At 53.5% G+C, this 18,713-nt stretch overlaps 1 protein-coding gene across 1 annotated transcript in view; it reads right to left on the bottom strand.

Moving 5' to 3' along the window:
- The window catches only part of KSR1 (kinase suppressor of ras 1), a 162,931-nt gene that overhangs the window by 40,129 nt on the left and 104,089 nt on the right, over positions 1–18,713 (bottom strand). The window contains exons 3-5 of the mRNA XM_049637923.1: positions 7,575–7,722; positions 2,690–3,149; positions 549–553 (exon numbers count right to left, since the gene is read on the bottom strand). Coding sequence (XP_049493880.1) covers positions 549–553; positions 2,690–3,149; positions 7,575–7,722 — 613 coding nt within the window. The remainder of the gene's footprint in view (positions 1–548; positions 554–2,689; positions 3,150–7,574; positions 7,723–18,713) is intronic.

The following is an 18,713-nucleotide window of genomic DNA, read 5'->3' as shown; positions in this document are numbered from 1 at the left end:
ATCTGGGGCTGCCCGGGCTTCTTCCTCCCCTCCCAAAGGGGCGTTTCTATCCACACCCCCCAATCTCTCGGGGCTGCATTCAGAGCCAAGCCACATCATTGCCCCTGGGGTTATTCCTCTCCCAAAGTGGGGGGTCCCCTGACATCAGCTGGGTTCTGAGGACGGCTAACATCCGCTTGCTACCAGACAGATGGAGTGTCCCTCTGGGCTACCAAAGCGGCTCAGCAGACAAGGCTCCCTGCCAGAGGTCACCTGTGGGGATGGCAGGGTGCAGATGGGGCCTGAGGAGGAACTGCCCACAGCCCATGGCAACGTCAAGGTCCCTGCTTCGCAGAGAGCAGCTCCTGGCTGGGCTGAGACCACCTTGCGACATCCTAAGGCCACCTGTCCTAGAGCTATTTCCTGGGGTGGTTCCCAGCACCTCTGCTTCTGGGTGGTGGAAAGGCTGACTGGACTGAGAGAGGGTCAAAGGAATCCACCCTTGACGGGGACAGCAGCACAAACACGACTCCCGGGTGGCAGAGGGGACGAAAAGGAATCACTCTTACCAAACCTGCAGGAGACAAAAAAGAGAAAAAGTGGGATGATGTCACCGTGCTGGCTCAGTGTGTTCCCCAGAACGTCACTCACTGGGAGGGAGCGGGCAACGTCCTCAGGTAAGGACATTGAGCCCCTGGGGCATGGGGTCAGACTATGGGCACGGTTCCTCGATGGGAAGGGCTAGAAGTGCCCTCCCTGGGCTCCCCTGTGGGCACAGAAGTCACTCCTGGGCTCCCACGCTGCACGCTCTTGTCTATCAGCTTATCTACGCCTCGCCAGCCCCGCAGCACCATATGGTGTGCTCCGTTTCACAACTGAGGAAACAGGCTCACGGTCTCTGAGATCACCTCCCGCAAGCGGGGACACCCCGGGTGTCCAGAGCCCTGCAGGGAGGGGTGCTCAGGGTCAAGGCAGGAGAAGGGGAAGTGGCTGGAGTAGGAGGGCGAGGAGAACAGAAAGGGGTCCCCAAGGAGGGCCAGGTGGAACGTGTCCTGAGCAAGCTCGTCCCGGGGGCTGCCGCTGGCCCAGCGACAAAGAAAGCTGGGGAAGACGCAGGCCACCCGGGCCGCCCTACGGGCTTCGCTGAGCGTCCACAGTGCTAGTTCTAGTGGCCCTGTGTGGACTCGACTCAGAATCCCAGGGTGACGCCCAGCTCACCGGCTATGGGATGTGAGTGGCGCCATCTGCCTGAGGCTCCGTTCTGTGCCCAGAGCCCTCCAGATGCTCCTCTCGGGGGAAAATGAGACACAGATGCACTGGGTTTACCCACCGAGATGCCCTCTGATGACCCACTTCCGTGTGTCCGCATGGTAATCATACTGGGCTCTTTGGGAGAAGAGGATCCAGAAGGGGCGGAAGGCTGCAGTCCCTTCTGGGGAGGGGGCAGGGGACCAGGCCCCAGCAGGATGGGCTGACCGGGGGTGTCTGGGTGGGTCACAGCATGCATTCTTCTCCTTGGGTGACATACTCAAAACCATCAGAGATGTCCGGGGCCCATCCCATAAGGGACCCAAGACAGCCTTCACTGGACAGGGGGAGCCGGCCCACCCAAGACCAGAAAAGGAGAGCACATGTCAGGAAAAAAAGCCTGGACTCAGAGGTACGGGAAGGTAGGAGGCACCCAGAGAAAGCTCCCTCCTTCCCCTCTGCCCCGCCCACAAGGGTACACTGACAAGGGCAATTTTTGTAATAGCCAAACTGACAATGACCTGAAGGTCGTCCTTCAGGGGGGAAGAGTTAAACTATACAATGAAATGATACGAAAAAGTTAAAAAGATGAGGTAGCTTGAATAACTATAGGTATACACAAAAGCGATAACCTGGTTAGCTCTGAAAGGGGAATGGGGGTGGCCAAGGAAAAATGGTGGGGTAACTTCACACTGTCTACCCTACAGTGACAAACAACATGTGCTACAAAGTGTCTGCATCTTGGACCACGTGACACTTGTACCTATTTAAGTATATAAATTAAGAAAATTTTTTACAGAAAGAGTAAAGTACTTTAAGATGTGGGAACATGACATTCTCAGAGATAACAAGTTAAAAAAAAAAACTAGGTTATAGAACAGAGCACATAGTATTTGATAATCATCAGAGATTTCAGCCAGATATTCTAGTTCTCTCCATCTGGGCACATGGGAGAATTGACATTGCTTGGTTGCTTTGTTTGAGTAGGGTCACAGATGGTGAGTGGAACTTGTAGGAAAAGAGCATTTAACTGTTAGTGTTTAACGTGTAAAATTCTTTCTTCCTCTGCCCTAGTGGAACGTTCCTGACAATGACCCAGAAAGTGGCTCTTCTGTCAGCCTGGGATCTAGAATGAGGCCAACCCATGATGGACAGGTAGCATAAGCAAGAAAGAAATCTTTGTTGTTTTAAGATGTACAGAGCTAGGGGCTATTTGTTACTGCAGCATAACCCGGTCTATCCTGACTGATACATGGCACCGTTGTGTGTGTGTGTCCGTCCATATCCAGAAGGAACCTAGCAGGATTCAGTCCCCACTGTTAACGTAGCCCGGAGAGTGGACTTTGCACGCTTCCATGTTGACTTTATTTGTCCTTTTAAAATAAAGCCTGTGTTACCTTTGTAACAAGAAAGCCGTAGGCAGAACTGGCAAACTGAGTCCCAGCCTGGCAGGAACACTCACCTCATTGGGGAGACCTCGTCAATGCGGTTCCCCAGCTGAGACTCATGGGACTTGCTCCGGGTGAGCGTGGGGAAGCTGGGCAGCAGCTGAAAGACCTTGCGGCTGGGCGGGGGCGGCGTCCGCGGTGGCTTCAGCTTGGTGTGTCTTCGCAGCTGGGGCGTGGTCGGCGGGGTGATGAAGCTGTGCAGGGCGCGGGGGGTCAGCCGGCCGCTGGCGTGCAGGGGGATACAGGTGTCCGCGAGGCCCTCGCAGGGGCCTGGGGTCGGGGAGTCCGAGGTGGGCAGAGCCGACACGGAGACGGAGCGTGGGCCCTGGGCACCGCTGCCCATTCTGCCCAGCTGGGTGCTCCCTGGGGGCCAGGGCGGGCCGGCTGGCGGGAGGGTGTCCGCGGAAGGCCCCGAGCCACTTTCCCGCCGGGCGTCCAATGAACTCCAGCCTGAGTCATCTTTGTGCTCCCCTCCTGTGGGCCAAGAAGTCGAGTCACAGATGACTGGAGCTAGAGAGATTTACAGGTGAGGTGGCCGGGGCCCAGAGAGAGTAACACCTTGTCCAATGCTGCACAGTTCCTTACCAGAAGGCTTCAGCTACCAGCCTTCGTAAAGGCCTTCTCATGCACACGTGTCATTGCCCGTGTTATCTGTGACTCAAGGGCACCAGCACAGATGTCACTGTCCCCGTTTTATAGAGGGGAAATGAGGCCCAGAGAGAGAATGGCTTGTCCAGGGTTCTTGCTGGCCAGTCTGTGGGGAGTAAGCCAGGACACCCAACCCAAAAATGGGTGACCTCAGAGAGGGAAGTGGTAACTGATCTTTAAGAGTCAGGAAGGGGAAGCTGGGATGTGGGAAAGGGATAACTCCATGTCAAGTAAATTCAGGGGCGCCTGGGTGGCTTAGTTGATTAAGCGTCCAATTTCGGCTCAGGTCATGATGTCACAGTCCGTGAGTTCGAGCCCTGAGTTGGGCCCTGTGCTGACAGCTCAGAACCCGGAGTCTGGTTCACATTCTGTGTCTCCCTCTCTCTCTGCCCCTCCATAGCTCACACTCTGTCTCTCTCTCAAAAATAAAATACTAAACATCAAAAAATTTTTTAAAGAAAAAAAAATTCCAACATCAGGAAAGGGGTGTCCCAACCTTCAATAGTAATCTTCCCTGGGAATTTGCTGGGAAAGAGATCCAATGAGGAAAGGGTCAATAGCCACTTCTTTCTGAGAGGCTGTCCTTTTGGCCGCCCACACAGTTGGCCCCGGAGACCTTGGGGCTCTGTGCAGTTCCAGCTCAATGGCACAGTCTGTCTGTTCGTTCAAGCACATGCTGGACGTCAAGGCATGAAAAAGACATTCACTGTGCTTGAAGGGTCCAAAGAGGGGGACAGCAGTGTGCTGAGACAGAGCTGTCTGGGCACTGAGGGAATATGAGGAGGAGAACCCTAAACAGCCCGGAGGGCTTCCCAGAGGAGGAGGAGGAGCCTGGGCTGAGCCAGCTAGAGAAGAAGGTGCAGCAGGTGTACTGGGCAGAGGGAACAGCACGTGCAAAGGCAGGGAACACACGGCACCTTCTGGGAACTACAGAGTTCCCTGTGCCTTGAGAGGTCAGGACAAGCCAGGGAGAAGCAAGAGATGAGGTCGGAGGGTCAGTCCCCCCCGGGGCCAGCTCAGGAGGGGTCTCGGAGGGCTCGCTAAGGACTCTAAGTTTGTGCTTACAGGGGATGAGGAGACTCCAGAGGGTTGGGGGCAGAGACAAAGGAGCCCATGAAATCAGACACCCTGCTGCGGGGAAGGAAAAGACACCTGCCTCCAGTGAGTGGAAAGTACAGGAAGGCAGATTTTGACTCCAGACAAAATGAACTTCCACACTGGAGTTATTCTACTTTGTGCTTTGTACCCTGACTCAGGCAGGGCCACGTGAGGCCGCGGAGATTCAGAGAGGCCACACGCACTGCCGAGGTCAGGCAGCCCTCGGTCCCGACCGCAGCACTAGGCCTCCTCCCACGAGGCCGTCCATTCTGAATAACCTACAAATCCGGCCCAGCCTTGCGAGGTAAAGAGCTCTCGGTCATCAGAGGTGCCCAAGCCCACGCGGCCATTTATCTGTGGAGGGAAGCGACCTTCGAGACTCTCAGGGTTTCTTATACATTCCCTTCGTCTTCAAGGACCCTTCCTCCTACCTCACTACATGGTGACTTTCTCTTCATGAATCAACTCGGCAGAGTGAGATACTCGGCCTGTGTGCTCCTTGTGTTTGCTCCTGGAGAACCGTAGTCAGGACTTACACTGTAACTTACACAGTGGCCTACGGGAGGCGCTGGCATGCCTGTCACTGAAGGGATGAAAAAATGGCCAAGTCCGCCACCCAAGGAAACCAGCCCCAAATTCTTCAGTTTGCCATTTTTTTAATAATTTTTTTTTAACTTTTTAACTTATTTTTTGAGAGAGAGTGGGAGCAGGGTAGGGGCAGAGAGAGGGAGACAGAGGATCCGAAGTGGGCCCTGCACAGACTGGCTGAGAACAGCAAGCCTGATGCGGGGCTGGAACTCAGAGACCGCAAGATCATGACCGGAGCCAAAGTCTGATGTTCAACTGACCGAGCCACCCAGACATCACCGCCCTTTTTCTTTTTTTTAATGTGAAAGAGAGAGGGGGTGGGGGGAGAGGAACAGAGGAAAAGAAAGAGAGAATCTTAAGCAGGCTGCATGCTCGGCATGGAGCCCGACATGGGGCTTGATCCCATGACCCTGGGATCATGACCTGAGCCGCAAGTAAGAGTTGGATGCTCAACTGACTAAGCCATCCAGGTGGTCCTAATTTACCCATTTTTAATCACCGCTGCTTTGGGCCAGCTCAGGGATGGCAAATGGGTCTTGATATGCATGCCAACACCAGTTAACCAGCAGCGGCTCTTGAGAAGGACTCTCTGGCACAGAGAACCATCCTTCACTCACCTTTCTTAAGACCAGTGACCACAAGGCAAGTGGCTTCAACATTTTCTAGGACTCCTCAAGCCTAATACTGAAAAGAACACTAATATATGCCAGGCTCTGGTCGAAGCACTCGACCTTAACTCAGTTCCTCCTCACAACGCTATGAGAGAATATTGTTATTACCTCCATTGTACAGATGAGGAAACTGAGGCACGGTGGGTTTAAGAAACAGACCAAGGTCCCACGGATTCTAAGAGTGCTGAGCCCAGGCAGGCAGAATCCACAGTCCACCTTTATGGCAGCTAGACTGCTCTAGGTGCAATCAAGACTGATCGCATGATCTGAGACACTGGGCAATCGTGGTATCCACCTAGGCCCCAGAAGATTCCCTGGAGGTTTGGCCACCACTGGGCAGACCCACTGGGGTGAGGTGTGGCCAGGACCCTCTTGGGGACGTAGGGGTACCACAGCTGAAACCAGATGAGAAGGACACAGAAAAGACCCCCTCCTCCCCATAGGCCTCCTCCAGGGCATGGTAGAAAAAGCACCCTCTGAGGAAGAAACCCGAGTTCGAAGCCCAGCCCTGCCGCGTGCCAGCTGTGGGACCCTGGACAATTCACCCAATGCTTCCGAGGATCTAGCTACAATAGGCACTTACCACCACCGCTGAGAAGGGTGTCGCCACACACACGTCAAGTGCCTGACTTAATAAATTTAGTGCCTGATGAGTCAGTGGTCTCCCTATCTTGGCACCCAGGACGGGCAGACGGGAACCTTCCTAATACAAATGGGTCACCATCCCTCAACGGCTGGCGCCTCCACAGTTCTTTACCATTTGGGCACAGGGAGGGAAGGCTGACGAGTCACCCCACGGTCCCAGCTTAGGTACCAAGTTGTTCTACATTTCCGCAACGCGGAAACAACCCTGCTGCCAACAAAGACTGAGGCTGGAATTCTGGCTCTGCCACCGACTGCTGTGTGTCCGTGGCTAAGCCTTTGCCTTCTCTGGGCTCAGTCCCCTCTGTGAGTGGGGACGCGAACGCAGGCTACGTCTCTCTCACGTTTATTCTTTGGCACGTGCTGGGAGGCCTGGTACGTGGAGGTCTTCTGAACCGAGCGAAGCTCTCCACGCTAGGCTCTGTGTCAGAGGAGGACTCGGTATAATGGGGCCGAGACAGAAATCAAGCCCAATCCCCTCTGGGGGGAAAAGAAAAATCAAGCAGAATATAAACTTCAGTACCTTCCTTGAGCCTCAGGGAGCCAGAAATAAGACAGGTGGCTCCGACAATTAGAAACGGGGCTAATTCCATTCATTAGGCTCACTTTAAAGCCTTACTGGTGTGGTAGTGAGCATGTTAAGTCACAGTGTTTGAAGTTGTTTCCAAGGCAAGATTTAGAAAGCCCGCAAATAACTCTCAAGGAACTCATCGTAATACCAGGATTACCCACTTTGCCTGGAGTGGCCACGTCTACACTCACAGCTGAAACACCATAGTTTCTCTCATCTGAGCACACAGCCCCGCAGCCAATGGGGGCAGGAGAAGGCAGGGGGCAGGCTGGGGGTGAGCTCGGGGTGCCGAGGGGGCTGGAATGCAGGGAGCCACTGGGGGTTCTGAGCCCAACAGACGTGCTCAGAAGAGGGAAAATCGCACAGGGCTCACCCAGTGGACCAGTGTGGGGTCTCTAACGATGTGCAAAAGCTTCCCTGGGTTCATACTAGGCTGAGCAGGAGGGATGCAAACCCTCTATCTCAGGTCAGGCCAAGCACACACTCTCTGTCTGGCCTTTCCAAGTTGCCTCAGAAACCCTGGGCCACACTTGCCCCACCCCCATCACTGGCCTCAGCAAAGGCAGGGGCCCCAGGGAACCAGGACAGGCCTGGGGAGGGAAGGCTGGCGTTCAAGCCCAGGCAGAGGGACAGGGAGCCGACGGGGCTGGCCTTAGCACCGGGGAGGCTGGTCCTACCTACCCAGACCTGTCACTTTCCGCAGGCAGGCGAGGGCGTACTGCAGGCGGCCACACTCCTCGGCGTTGGCCCCGTAGCGCCGCAGCGTCTCCTTCACCTTGACCTCGTTCATGTCCAGCAGGGCATCCAGTGTGAGCTCGTTGAGGATCTCCTGAGAAAGCACAGAAAAGACCGGCAGAGAGCCGGTGAGCAGTCAGGCCAGCCCTGGAGCCCTCTTCATCCTCCCCGTGGCCAGGGCTGGGCTCCCCTGCTGAGTGGCAGGGGCCAGGTGCTGGCGGGTCCGCCTCCCAGAAGCCTCCACTTGTCAGAGGGCACGGGCAGCCAGCTCTTACCCCCACCCCCAGGGCTACCAGAGACAGCAGCTGAGGTAGACCAAAAGCTTCAGGGCCAGGGTGGGGGAAGGAAGAAAAAAACCCAGAAAAGTTACGATGAGGGCATGGTGCCTGCCTGTTTCTTTTTATTTCTCTGCACAGAAGAATGATGAATCATGACAACTTTTTAGAATGATAAGAACTTCAGATAAAGAAGGCCCTTTACAATTCTGCTAATCTGAATTAGACAAGACAGATTTCAAATGAAATTGGCTTAACAAGAGAAGGATGAAAAAGAATTAACCCTCACCAAGCACTGTGTAGGCACTTACTACCCTTGCCTTATTTCTCAGTCAAAACCTTTCAAGGGTTCAAGGTGGCAGAGAGGAAGGGACAGGCCCAAGTGTGAAAAGGGCTCCATGCAGACTTTGACGATGGATGGCCAGGTGACAAGGGACGCAGGGGGCCTCTGGGACAGAGAGTAGCCCCTGGCCGACCAGCAAGGAAAAGGGAGCCTCAGACCTATAGCTGTAAGGAACTGGCTTCTGCCAGTAACCTGAATGCACGTGGACGTGGCTTCTTACTGAAGCTTCCAGGTAAGAGGCCAGCCTTGCTAACACCTTGACTTTCTTGGCCCGGTGACCCCAAGCAGGAAAGCTAGCTGAGCCCACCTGAACACAGCCATCCAGTCTTCCTCCTACACAACTGTGAGCTAATAAATTGGGGATGCTTGTGGTTATTTGCTCTGCGGCAACAGAAAACTAATACAGAGAGTGAATATTTGAATCAAGGCCTGACTTCAAAGCTTGTGCTCTTTCTCCTCATCAAGGAGGAAGGAACCCCCTCCGGCACTGATTGCTTTGAGCCAGATGTGATACCAAGCCTGGAGCAGACACACAGAAGGATGGGACAGATCTCTGGCCTCAAATGGCTCGCAGGTGACCGACATAAAAACAAGTCACTACAATGGCCTAGCATAGAGAAAGCTCAAAGAGCTACCGAACAGGGTGGGGGGAAGGGAGCTCGCAGCTCTTCCCCTTTCCCTTCCCCTTCTTCTTCTTTGGCCCCTTTCTACAGTTTCCAGATTTTCTATGTATCAGGGAAGGCCAGACATCCCACATCAAATGATTCATATAAAACCCGCAGCTCTTGAGAACCTAAGATGATTATCACTGATTTTGGCAAGCTGTGTAATTTTCTTTTAAAAGAGTAATGGTTATTGGGGCACCTGGGTGGCTCAATTGGTTAAGTGTCCAACTCTTGATTTCGGCTCAGGTCTCATGGCTCATGAACTGTGAGATCAAACCCCAGGTCAGGCTCTGTGCTGACAGCACAGAGCCTGCTTGGGATTCTCGCTCTCTCTAAATAAATAAATAAACTTAAATAAGTAAGTAAGTAAATAAATAAATAAATAAATAAATAAAAGAGTAAGGTTATTGTCAATTCATGCTGCTGTAAATCTTAGACTTAGGTGTCAAAACTGAATCTGATGGGGGTGCCTGGGTGGCTCAGTCGGGTGAGTGACCGACTTCGGCTCAGGTCATGATCTCACGGTTTGTGAGTTCGAACCCCGTGTCGGGCTCTGTGCTGACAGCTCAGAGCCTGGAGCCTGCTTCTGATTCTGTCTCCCTCTCTCTCTGCCCCTCCCCCACTCATACTCTGTCTGTGTCTCAGAAATAAACATTAAAAAAAATTTTTTTTTAAAAACGGACTCTGACGAAGGTACAGTCTGTGAGTCATTACAGCAATGGTTTTGGGGGCTTTGTAATGCTGGTGGTGGGGGCCACAGCTGAGGCCTGGGGTCTGGCCATATCCTCCCCATCCCCACCGTTGTGTCTTGTCTGCATATTCTTCAATCTCCACGGTTGTAGACAAGACTTTGACAGCTGTTTAGAATGATTCACATCAAAATTTAGAAAAACAGACATACACGAAAAAGCACCAAACCGCTCGTCATCGGCTGGGCAAACCCTTGCTTGTCAGAAATCCTTCCAGATGATAAAACTAGAGCCTCACAGGAAACTGCTGATAAGAACAGCACAGACAGCAGGCTGGGGAGATAAAGGGCCCCCAGAGAAGCAGCTTTTGTTCAATCGTGTCTCCCTCCTCCGGCCTCAGGGACACTCTTCAACAAAATGCAGTTTTGACCTCTTTTCCCCTCATTTTACCGCGAAAAGCAATTTGGCAATATTGTCAAGAACGATTCAAAGTGACGTGGACATTTACACAACCGCACAAAACAACGCAAGGTCTTTCCCTGGAGCGTCCTCAGTTCTCACGAAACGTGCATCTTCCCAAGGCTGTGATGACTCAGCAGTTCTCAAGTGGGATTCCTAAACAAGCCTAGAAGCCCAATCCCAGACCTAACTGTCCCGCAAATGAGGATTTCCTTCATTTCTTTCTTTCTTTCTACTCCTCTCCTCCCCCCACACACCAAGTTTCCAGCTCCCAAACACAGTAAGTGCATTTATTATTACGGACCATCTACCAGTACGATGCGCCCAGTGCTTTGTGTAGGATCTCCAGTCTGGACAAATCAGCGAGGGTCATGCTGTCAAGTGCACCTTCCCTGAGCCTCAGAGACCATTAATGAGTGGCCGGCCAGAACTGAAACCTAGATGGCTGGATCCCAGGGCTCCCTCAACTCTTCCCTGCTGTCATTCCCGAACCTGGCAAAGCCTTGGGATGCCACGACTACCTCGATGGGGTGGGGGGGATTAATAATTTTTTTCAAAGTAAATTAAAGGAATTAATTTCTACCTGTTTTCTGAAAAGCAAACTACACGGTGAAATGGAAACTCTTTGTTTTCTATCAAGTGAAGTAACCCCCTAGAAAAGAGAAAAGAATATGTTCAAATCCATTCCCTTAAGAAAGAAAAAAAAAAAAAAAAATGGGTGGGGGTACTGGGATAGAAGGGTCCGTCCAGGATCGCACTTAAATTGGAGCTGCCCCTGCCTCTCCCAGTGATGAGGGGGCATAAGGCAGGCTGAGGGCCAGATACAAGCTAGCACAGACCCCCTCCAAGGTGGGATGTGTGAGATACTCCTCAGGTACTGCTGGCTGCCCAAGGGCGAATGAAAGGAGACAAACGGTTAACTGATAGAGACTACAGTCATGTGGGCCAGGAGTCTCCATCAGTGTGCAAATATCTTAGTAAATTACAAGAAAAAGGCGACCTTATCAGTAGCCTTATCTCCAGAAACCCGTAGACTCAGTTTCCTGGAGCCCCAACATCCCCCTTCCATAGTGATGCGGGGAACACAGGCGAGAAGGAAATAGCAGGTAAAATTAAATTTCCTAACCTGCTGCCCATTGACAAACACTTGAGGCAAATACAGGGTAGAACATTTCTCCAGGAACACCCTGACCGTCCTAACGTTAATGTCTTACTACAGGGAAAACAACCTTAGCTAGACAACAGCAAGGCCTCAGGCATCTTAGGAGTCCTTTTTAGTGTACCCAAGTCCCTCTGGAGATCTCCCTTTTGATGTTACTTTCCCCAACTTCATACTATATAAGGAGCCACTCTTTACAACCCCAGAGCAGCTCCTTCCTGCCCACGGGTCCTGTCCCCGTGCTTTATTTAATAAAATCACCTTTTTGCACCGAAGAGGTCTTCAAAAAATTCTTTCTTGGCCGTTGGCTCCGGACCCCACGAACCCCCCACCACCCCAAAACTTCATCACCAGGACAAGCATGGCTTTCCAGAGGTGTGAACTATGTACGTCCTTCCGCGAAATGAGAATGCCAGCATGCATCAGCGTCATTTCTGACCGCTCCTTCCATTCCCCCTAATGATGACGGAGCGTGGGGCAAGCTGAGGGCAAAATACAGGCTGGCGTGCACGCACACACGCACACACACTCCAGGTGGAATGTTCCTTGGACACTCCTGCCTACCCAAGAACAAAGCAAAGGGGTTTCAGTGCTTGCCACGGTAATGTGGGCAACTAAGGCAAATGAAAATTAAATTCCCCTACTGCCTACAGCCCACTGACAAGTCCTTGAAAATGGTAACCACCCTCTAGGAGCTCAGCTGCCTCAATGATGACACTTTGCTGGGGGCCAAAGGGAAATTGAGTTTAACATTATCCCAACTTCGAGGATCCTGTAAGTCTGCTTCCTTTATCTCAACTGCCCCAAGATCTATGCTGGCAATCATGCTCCCAGCTTACTGGCCCCAATATCCATCTGAAGGATCTCATGACTGAGGCTTTATTAAACTGTGATAAATGGTGTTTCCCTAGCAACAGCTAGCCCCTCAGGGTCCTAGAAACCTTGCTTCCAAAATTCCTTGGAGACTTACTCTATCCCCGACCCCTTCCCAACCTGAAGGTATATAATGAGGACCCCAGCGCAACTCTTTTTGCCCATGGGTCCAGTCCCCGTGCTTTAATAAAGTCAGCTTTTTGCACCAAGACATCTTCAAGAATTCTTTCTTGGCCATCGGCTCCGGACCACCCCATCATCATCCCAAAACTTCACCTAACCCCTCCTCCCTGCAGGGCTGGATCACTGGAGAGAGGGACCACGCCGCTCTACCTAAAAGCTGCCGTTAACAAAGCGAGCCACCAGTCAGCAAATCACCTGGCAGAGTAAGGGTCTCAAATACACAAGCCTCAGGGCCAGGCCTTGGGAAGAAATGAGACCAGTGGGGCTGTGGCCCTTTTGATCTATCTTTTAACGGAGACAGAAGTAGCAGAAACACTTCTCTCCTTTACTGGACAACAAGAAATCCGACAGCAGCAAGGTCCAAGCTAACTGGAAACCTACCCTCTGCTTTCACTCAGTGCAGGGGTGTGAGGGGAGGCTAGGGGAGGGTTGCCAGATCTTACTCTGAAGAAATCTGGAGTTTTTTCTTTTTTTATTTAAAAAAAAAATTTTTTTTTAACATGTATTTATTTTTGAGACACAGAGACAGAATGTGAGTTGGGGAGGGACAGAGAGAGAGGGAGACACAGAATCCGAAGCAGGCTCCAGGCTCTGAGCTGTCAGCACAGAGTGCGATGCGGGGCTCAAACCCACAAACCATGAGATCATGACCTGAGCCGAAGTCAAACGCTCAACCGACTGAGTCACCCAGGCGCCCCTAGAGTTTTACTTTATTTTTACGTGGTGGCAATTTTTACGTAATGCAAGGCTGTGCAGACCAAACAATCACATCCAGGAGTTACACGTGCCTCCAGACCCCAGCAAGGAGGCCCTGTGCAAAGAACCTGACGCCTCCCAAAGTTCTGATCGGCAACTTCTAAAGCTTTATTTCTGTAGGCAAATGAGGAGGGAGGGAGGCAGCCCAGCAGCAAATGCCCTTAGCTATGTAGCCCGGGGGGGGGGGGGGGGGCAGGCCTTCTTAGTGAGGCATCCACCCCAGCTCTGGGACCCCACCACGAAAACAAAGTACCCCGGTCTTTCAACACCTACAAATGATTTCAGACCTGAAGTTCATTCAGTCAAGATGGGAAAGTGCACGAAGCAAGCGGGCCAGAACCAGGGGAACCAGTTATACAAAGAGAACGCATCCGCCCAGCTCTCAGCTGGACTTCCAGTTAGACAAGTCAGGCCAGGGGAGCCTAGGTGCAGGCCCTGGGAGTGGCCCTAAGCAACTGGCACCCCCAAACCTCACCCACGGGTGTGATGTGCCCACCCACAGTGACAGGCACAGCCAAGTGTGTTAGGAAGTTATTACGGAACGTGTACAACTTCTCTGGATTATCTCTACACTGAAAGCGAATTAGGGAATCAGGTTCACCACTGCTGCAACTGAACTTCTACACCTGCCGACAACCCGGTGGGCAAAGCTGCTTGGAAACCCCTCAGGTGTGAGAGGCCCCAAGGTCCCAGGAGGGCCTCCCACCTGCCTGGAGGCCAGAAGCCATACCCTAGAGTCGGGGTGAGGGCAGAGAATCTGTCTGCTGCGGGGAGAATTCTTGCCCACCTCACCCCAGCTTCTGTCTAGGAAGAAAATATAGAACAGGAGGGGTGCCTGGCTGGCTCAGTTGGAAGAGCAGGTGACTCTTGATCTTGAGGTCCTGAGTTCAAGCCCCACATTGGGTATAGAGATTACCAAAAATAAATAAACAAACATAAAAAAAAAAAAAAAAAGGTGGGGGGATATGAACTAGAAACTGAGAAGGGAAGACACGGCCGCCCAGGCATTGCTGGGGATGCAAAGCCTTGTCTCCAGCAAGCCTCCGGTGAGCACGTGAGCACAGAAGTGGGGCAGCAAGGACACGGGACAGAGAAAGAGCTCCAGAGAACACTGGCTTCCTGCCTCTCACTGTTCCCTCAAGTCACAGTTTATGTTCTCCAGTAGGTGACGTGAAGTTATTCTTTCTGGTAACAATTAGAGAGGAGGGTTGGCTGAATGCTGAGGTCGCTCCCAGTCTACGGTAATTAAGCTGCTGGTTCTGTTCTCTAGAGCGGCAGGCAGGGCCGGGCTAGGCGGAACACAGCTGTCCCCTCCCCTCAGCAGCTGACAGCAGCTAGTGTCAGAGGCCAGGCTGAGTATCAGATGGTATCCTGGGACTTACCAGCAGCCACGGGGCTGCCTGGGGTCTATACTTAGAAGCCTGTGCCGGCCGACACGGAGAGCCGTCCACACTCGCCGCGGTCAGTCAGGACTAGAAATGCTAGGGGCTTCGATGCCTGTTTGTGGGCCACGTACAGAAGCTAGGGCAGCTCAAGGCAGAATTCCAGTGAAGTCCTGGATTAAAGGAAGCCCAAGAAGCAAACCCACACTTTGTGTTTCTATTTAGCTTTCTGGGCCAAGAGCACAGGAGGGGTCAGTAAAGGCAGTGACTACCTCATCGGTGGGGCTAGCTCTCCAGGTCCATTTGCAGAACCCGGATTTCTGGTGTGGGGGCACAGGGACATGCCCCAGCTTCCCGGAAAGGGCCAGGATCCTTCACTGCAGACGCTTCCCTGGGACTGGTCACACCAGAGGGGCCAGGGGTAGACCCCCAGAGCCCTGTGCATGGTGATTCAGACCCCTGTACACCCCTCTGAGGCCAGCGGGGCAGGCCGGGGAAAGAGAGGGAGAAGAGCAAGGCAGTTTCTATGGCAGTCCAGGCTAGGAGCCCACGTGCCTCCAGTTGGGAAGGGAAGACCTACCCCCGTGTTTCTCTCTGCCTTCTGCCCACGGCTGGGGCTCAGGGAGAGGGACAGTGAGGCTTGGGTAGCAATAGTTGGAAATTCTGGGAGGCATAGGCAGAGCCGAGGCAGCAAGGGCCTGGGTCAGGCAGCGAGGGCCTGGGTCAGGCAGCGAGGGCCTGGGTCAGGCAGCCTTCTGGGGTTTCCATGGAGATCAACAGTCGGCTTTGTCCAGGGGGCACTGGCTTTGACAATGGACCGGTTCTGGGCCCAGCCTCCTCCTATCCCGGGGCTGGGAAATGAGAAATAGCAGCTCCTGGGAGAAGTCAGACACTTCCTGGAAGGCTTCTCTCTACCACTCCCCAGCTGGACTAGCATCGTGAAAGAAGGACCAGACTTGGTCAGTGGAATCCCGTGACCCTGGACCAGTCCCTATCCCTCTCTTGGGGTTTGGTTTCATCACTTATAAGATGGGTGGGTTTGGCTGGATTAGACCAGTGGCTCTCAACCTTAGCTGCACCCTAGAATTACCTGGGGGGGGGGGGGCTTTTAAAAGGGATCCTGATGCCCCTGCCCCACCTCACTCGGGGTAGGGACGGTGAGAGAAGACAGGCTACAGGGCCTTAAGTCTGGCCAACATAGCCCAGGGAAGAAAGTGTCTGAGAATGCCCAGTTCAGAAGGCAGGTCTGGCGGCCAGGGCAGGAAGGGCAGGGCTATGCCCTGGGGTTGACCCCTGCCTATCTTCTCATGAGCCCCACACTCCTTCAACTCAATCCCAGCCTAGCCCAAGCCCACAGGTGTCCCATGGGAGGTCTGTGCCTGCCTCCCTCCCTCCCACCAAGGCAGGGTGGGGGCACACAGAGTGGGGGACCAGGCTGGAATCTCCAGGGAATGGCTGTCTCTGGCCTATGCATTGGTATGTCTGAGCTTGAAAGCCTCAGAACGATGGTGCAGTGACGGCGTAAGGTGTGGACATAGAGGAATACAGGTCAAAGGAGAAGCACTGAGGAGCAGGTCAAGAACCAAGGCGAGTGATGAGCATTTATTATGCATCTCCTGGGTGCCAGACGAACTACAGAGGTCAGCGCTGCAATCCTCCCAACATCCTGAGATGGGTGATAAGGCTCAGAGAGGGTAGGTGAATTGCTCAAGACCACACAGCCGGATTGGTAAGGCTGAGGCGTGGCCATCTCTACCTGTGCCCAGCCAGCTGGCCCTGCCTGCGCTGGTGCCCGCCTATTCGCTGTAGAAAGTGAACTCTTTTGCCCAGGGCAGGGTTTACTTAGCATCACAGGTCACATCTGGTTTTCCTGGCTCCATGCACGGCCCTTCCCCTGGGCCCAGCTGGGTGCAGCTCTGGCTTCGGGGATAAAAGCACACAGGAGGCCTCCCAGGGTCTTCTCCCCACATGCCCTTTCAAGGCCTTACCTTCCCCTGGTGCCCTCTGGATGCTTTCTAACTCCGCCTAGGACCAGATGTCCAAGCCGCCACCATCACCCCAGGGGTCGGCCCCACCCTCCTGGAGAACCAGTCCTGTGCCTCCCAGGCCCCATTTCTTCTTCCTATAAACCCTGAGGTACCTGGTGCAGGGATTGGCGAGCTTTTTCTCAACAGAGTGAATGATCTTCAGCCTTGCAGGCCACACCGTCTCTGTCAGAAGTACTCAGCTTGGCCATTAGACCACCAACACGGCCGTTGGTAACACGTCAACAATACACACTCTGACACAACGTTAATAATGGGCACTGAAATCTGAATTTCACGTAACCGTCAGGTCACCAAACAGTCTTCCCTTTTTTACTCTCTGTCAAAACTGTGAAAACCATTCTTAGTTTACATGGCGGTACAAAAACCAGTGGGGGGCTGGGCTTGGCCCACGAGGCACAGTCTGGCAAGCCCTGATCCAGTGGGTCACTGAGCCGCTCAACAAACACACGTCAACTATGTTGGGCTCCATCTCCTCACGGCCCTAAGCCTCACTGCTCCTTCCTTTCCACCTGCCTCCCTCTGTGCTGACAGGTCTTCTCCCCAGCCAGCAACCCGCACCCCCCCACCCCCCGTCCCCAGCCCCCGCCAGCATACAATCTGCAGAAGGGGACGCAGAGGAGAGGCTTTGAGGTAGGCCCACACCTGCCATCTAGGCCTCCTGCATTTTGTCACCTTTCTCTGAGTCATCAACACACACTTCGCAAACCGCTCCTCCCGGCTGCTGTCCAGAAACAGCCAGACGCGTCCGGGATTAGAGAAACACACAAACACTCACCCCAGCTTTGGGGCTGCAGGCTTACCCCTCAAGACATGCTACTTCCAAAATGGAGACAGGAGACAGGCTCCTACAGGGGGCGGTTCTCTACACCCAGGATGTTTGCTGATTATGGAAAAAAATAAATAAACATGCTATTGTCCACCAGACGCCACGGTAAAACGCAAGTCAGGACTGGAATACTGTCAAAGAATCAGACAGAAGAGAGAACGTTCAAAGATAAGACTGGGGTCAGAGTGGGACAGGGGGAGGGTTTGCCAGCAGCTGAAGAGCTACGCGAACCCTCAGGTGACAGGCTTGACTTCTGGGGAACTGGCAAACAGGAAAGTCCCTCCCCTGCACAAGTAGGGCAGGATGGGGGGGGCGGGGTACAGAGCTTCCTCGGAGCTGCAGGCCCTCCCTGGTTGACAGAGCAGGTGACAGGAGGACAGGCAGGGTGGCAGTGGGTGGGGATGCGAGCCAGGCCAACGGCTGGGTGAGGAGAGGCTACTGAGTAAGGGTGGGTGTGTGATGTGCCCTCCCCACAGGGGCACCTCTGAGAGGGGAAGGGGGTGCTGGAACTGTGGAGCAGAGTCTGGTTTGAAATGTATCTCCTCATGGAAAACCCCAGCTCTCCCAGGGGCAAAGGCACTGACAGAAACCGACAGGGGCTCCGGAAGCGGCCATGCTGCGGCCATCTTTACTGCTTGTTGGTGCCCCTTCAATCTTCCCTGTCCAAACACACCATTAAAAAGAGGATTCACAAAGGGGCACCTGGGTGGCTCAGTTGGTTAAATGGCCAACTGCGGCTCAGGTTATGACCTCACAGTCTTGTGGGCTCGAGCCCCGCGTTGGGCTCTGTGCTGACAGCTCAGAGCCTGGAGCTCCTTTGGATTCTGTCTCCCTCTCTCGCTGCCCCTCCCCCGCTCACGCTCTGCCTCCATCTCTCTAAAAAATGAATAAACATTGAAGAAGAAAAAAAAAAAGGATTCAGACAAGTCTACTAGCCTCCTGCTTCTGTCTCCTCTGTATCTGCCAGGTGGGAGCAGAGTTCAGCCAGCACAGATAGAGGCCCATGGCACCAGAGTGCCCCCAGACTGGCACCAGGGCCTTAGGACACAGCAGCTTTGCTTAGGGCCTCGGCACATGTCTGGCCCCAGGCTTGCAATCTAGTGGGCCCCAACTTGGGGCCCCCAGCCGGATCACAGACCCCTCTACCAGAGGGGCACGTGCGAGTGTTCAGTTATGCGGCCTGTCCTTTGGGGTTGTCTGTCTGTCTGGGTGGGGGATGTGCGGGGCCACAGGAAGGGAGCCCAGGCTGGAGACCTGAAAACCAGGTTAAACAGGGGCCACATTGTTTCCAAGCTATCCAACCAGGAGACTAAGATCTGTCAGGAGATCCTGGAGGTAAGCAGAACCTTCTCTGTAGTTTTCCAGAAACCCTGTAAACAACTCCTGCCCCACAGCAACAAAGGGCCTCAAAGTATGGGAGCCCAATG

This window comes from Panthera uncia, chromosome E1 (genome assembly GCF_023721935.1).
Source record: "Panthera uncia isolate 11264 chromosome E1, Puncia_PCG_1.0, whole genome shotgun sequence".
NCBI classification, from domain to species: Eukaryota; Metazoa; Chordata; class Mammalia; order Carnivora; family Felidae; genus Panthera; species Panthera uncia.
The sequence above is the reverse complement of the archived record's forward strand: the minus strand, read 5'-3'. Positions and strand labels throughout refer to the sequence as shown.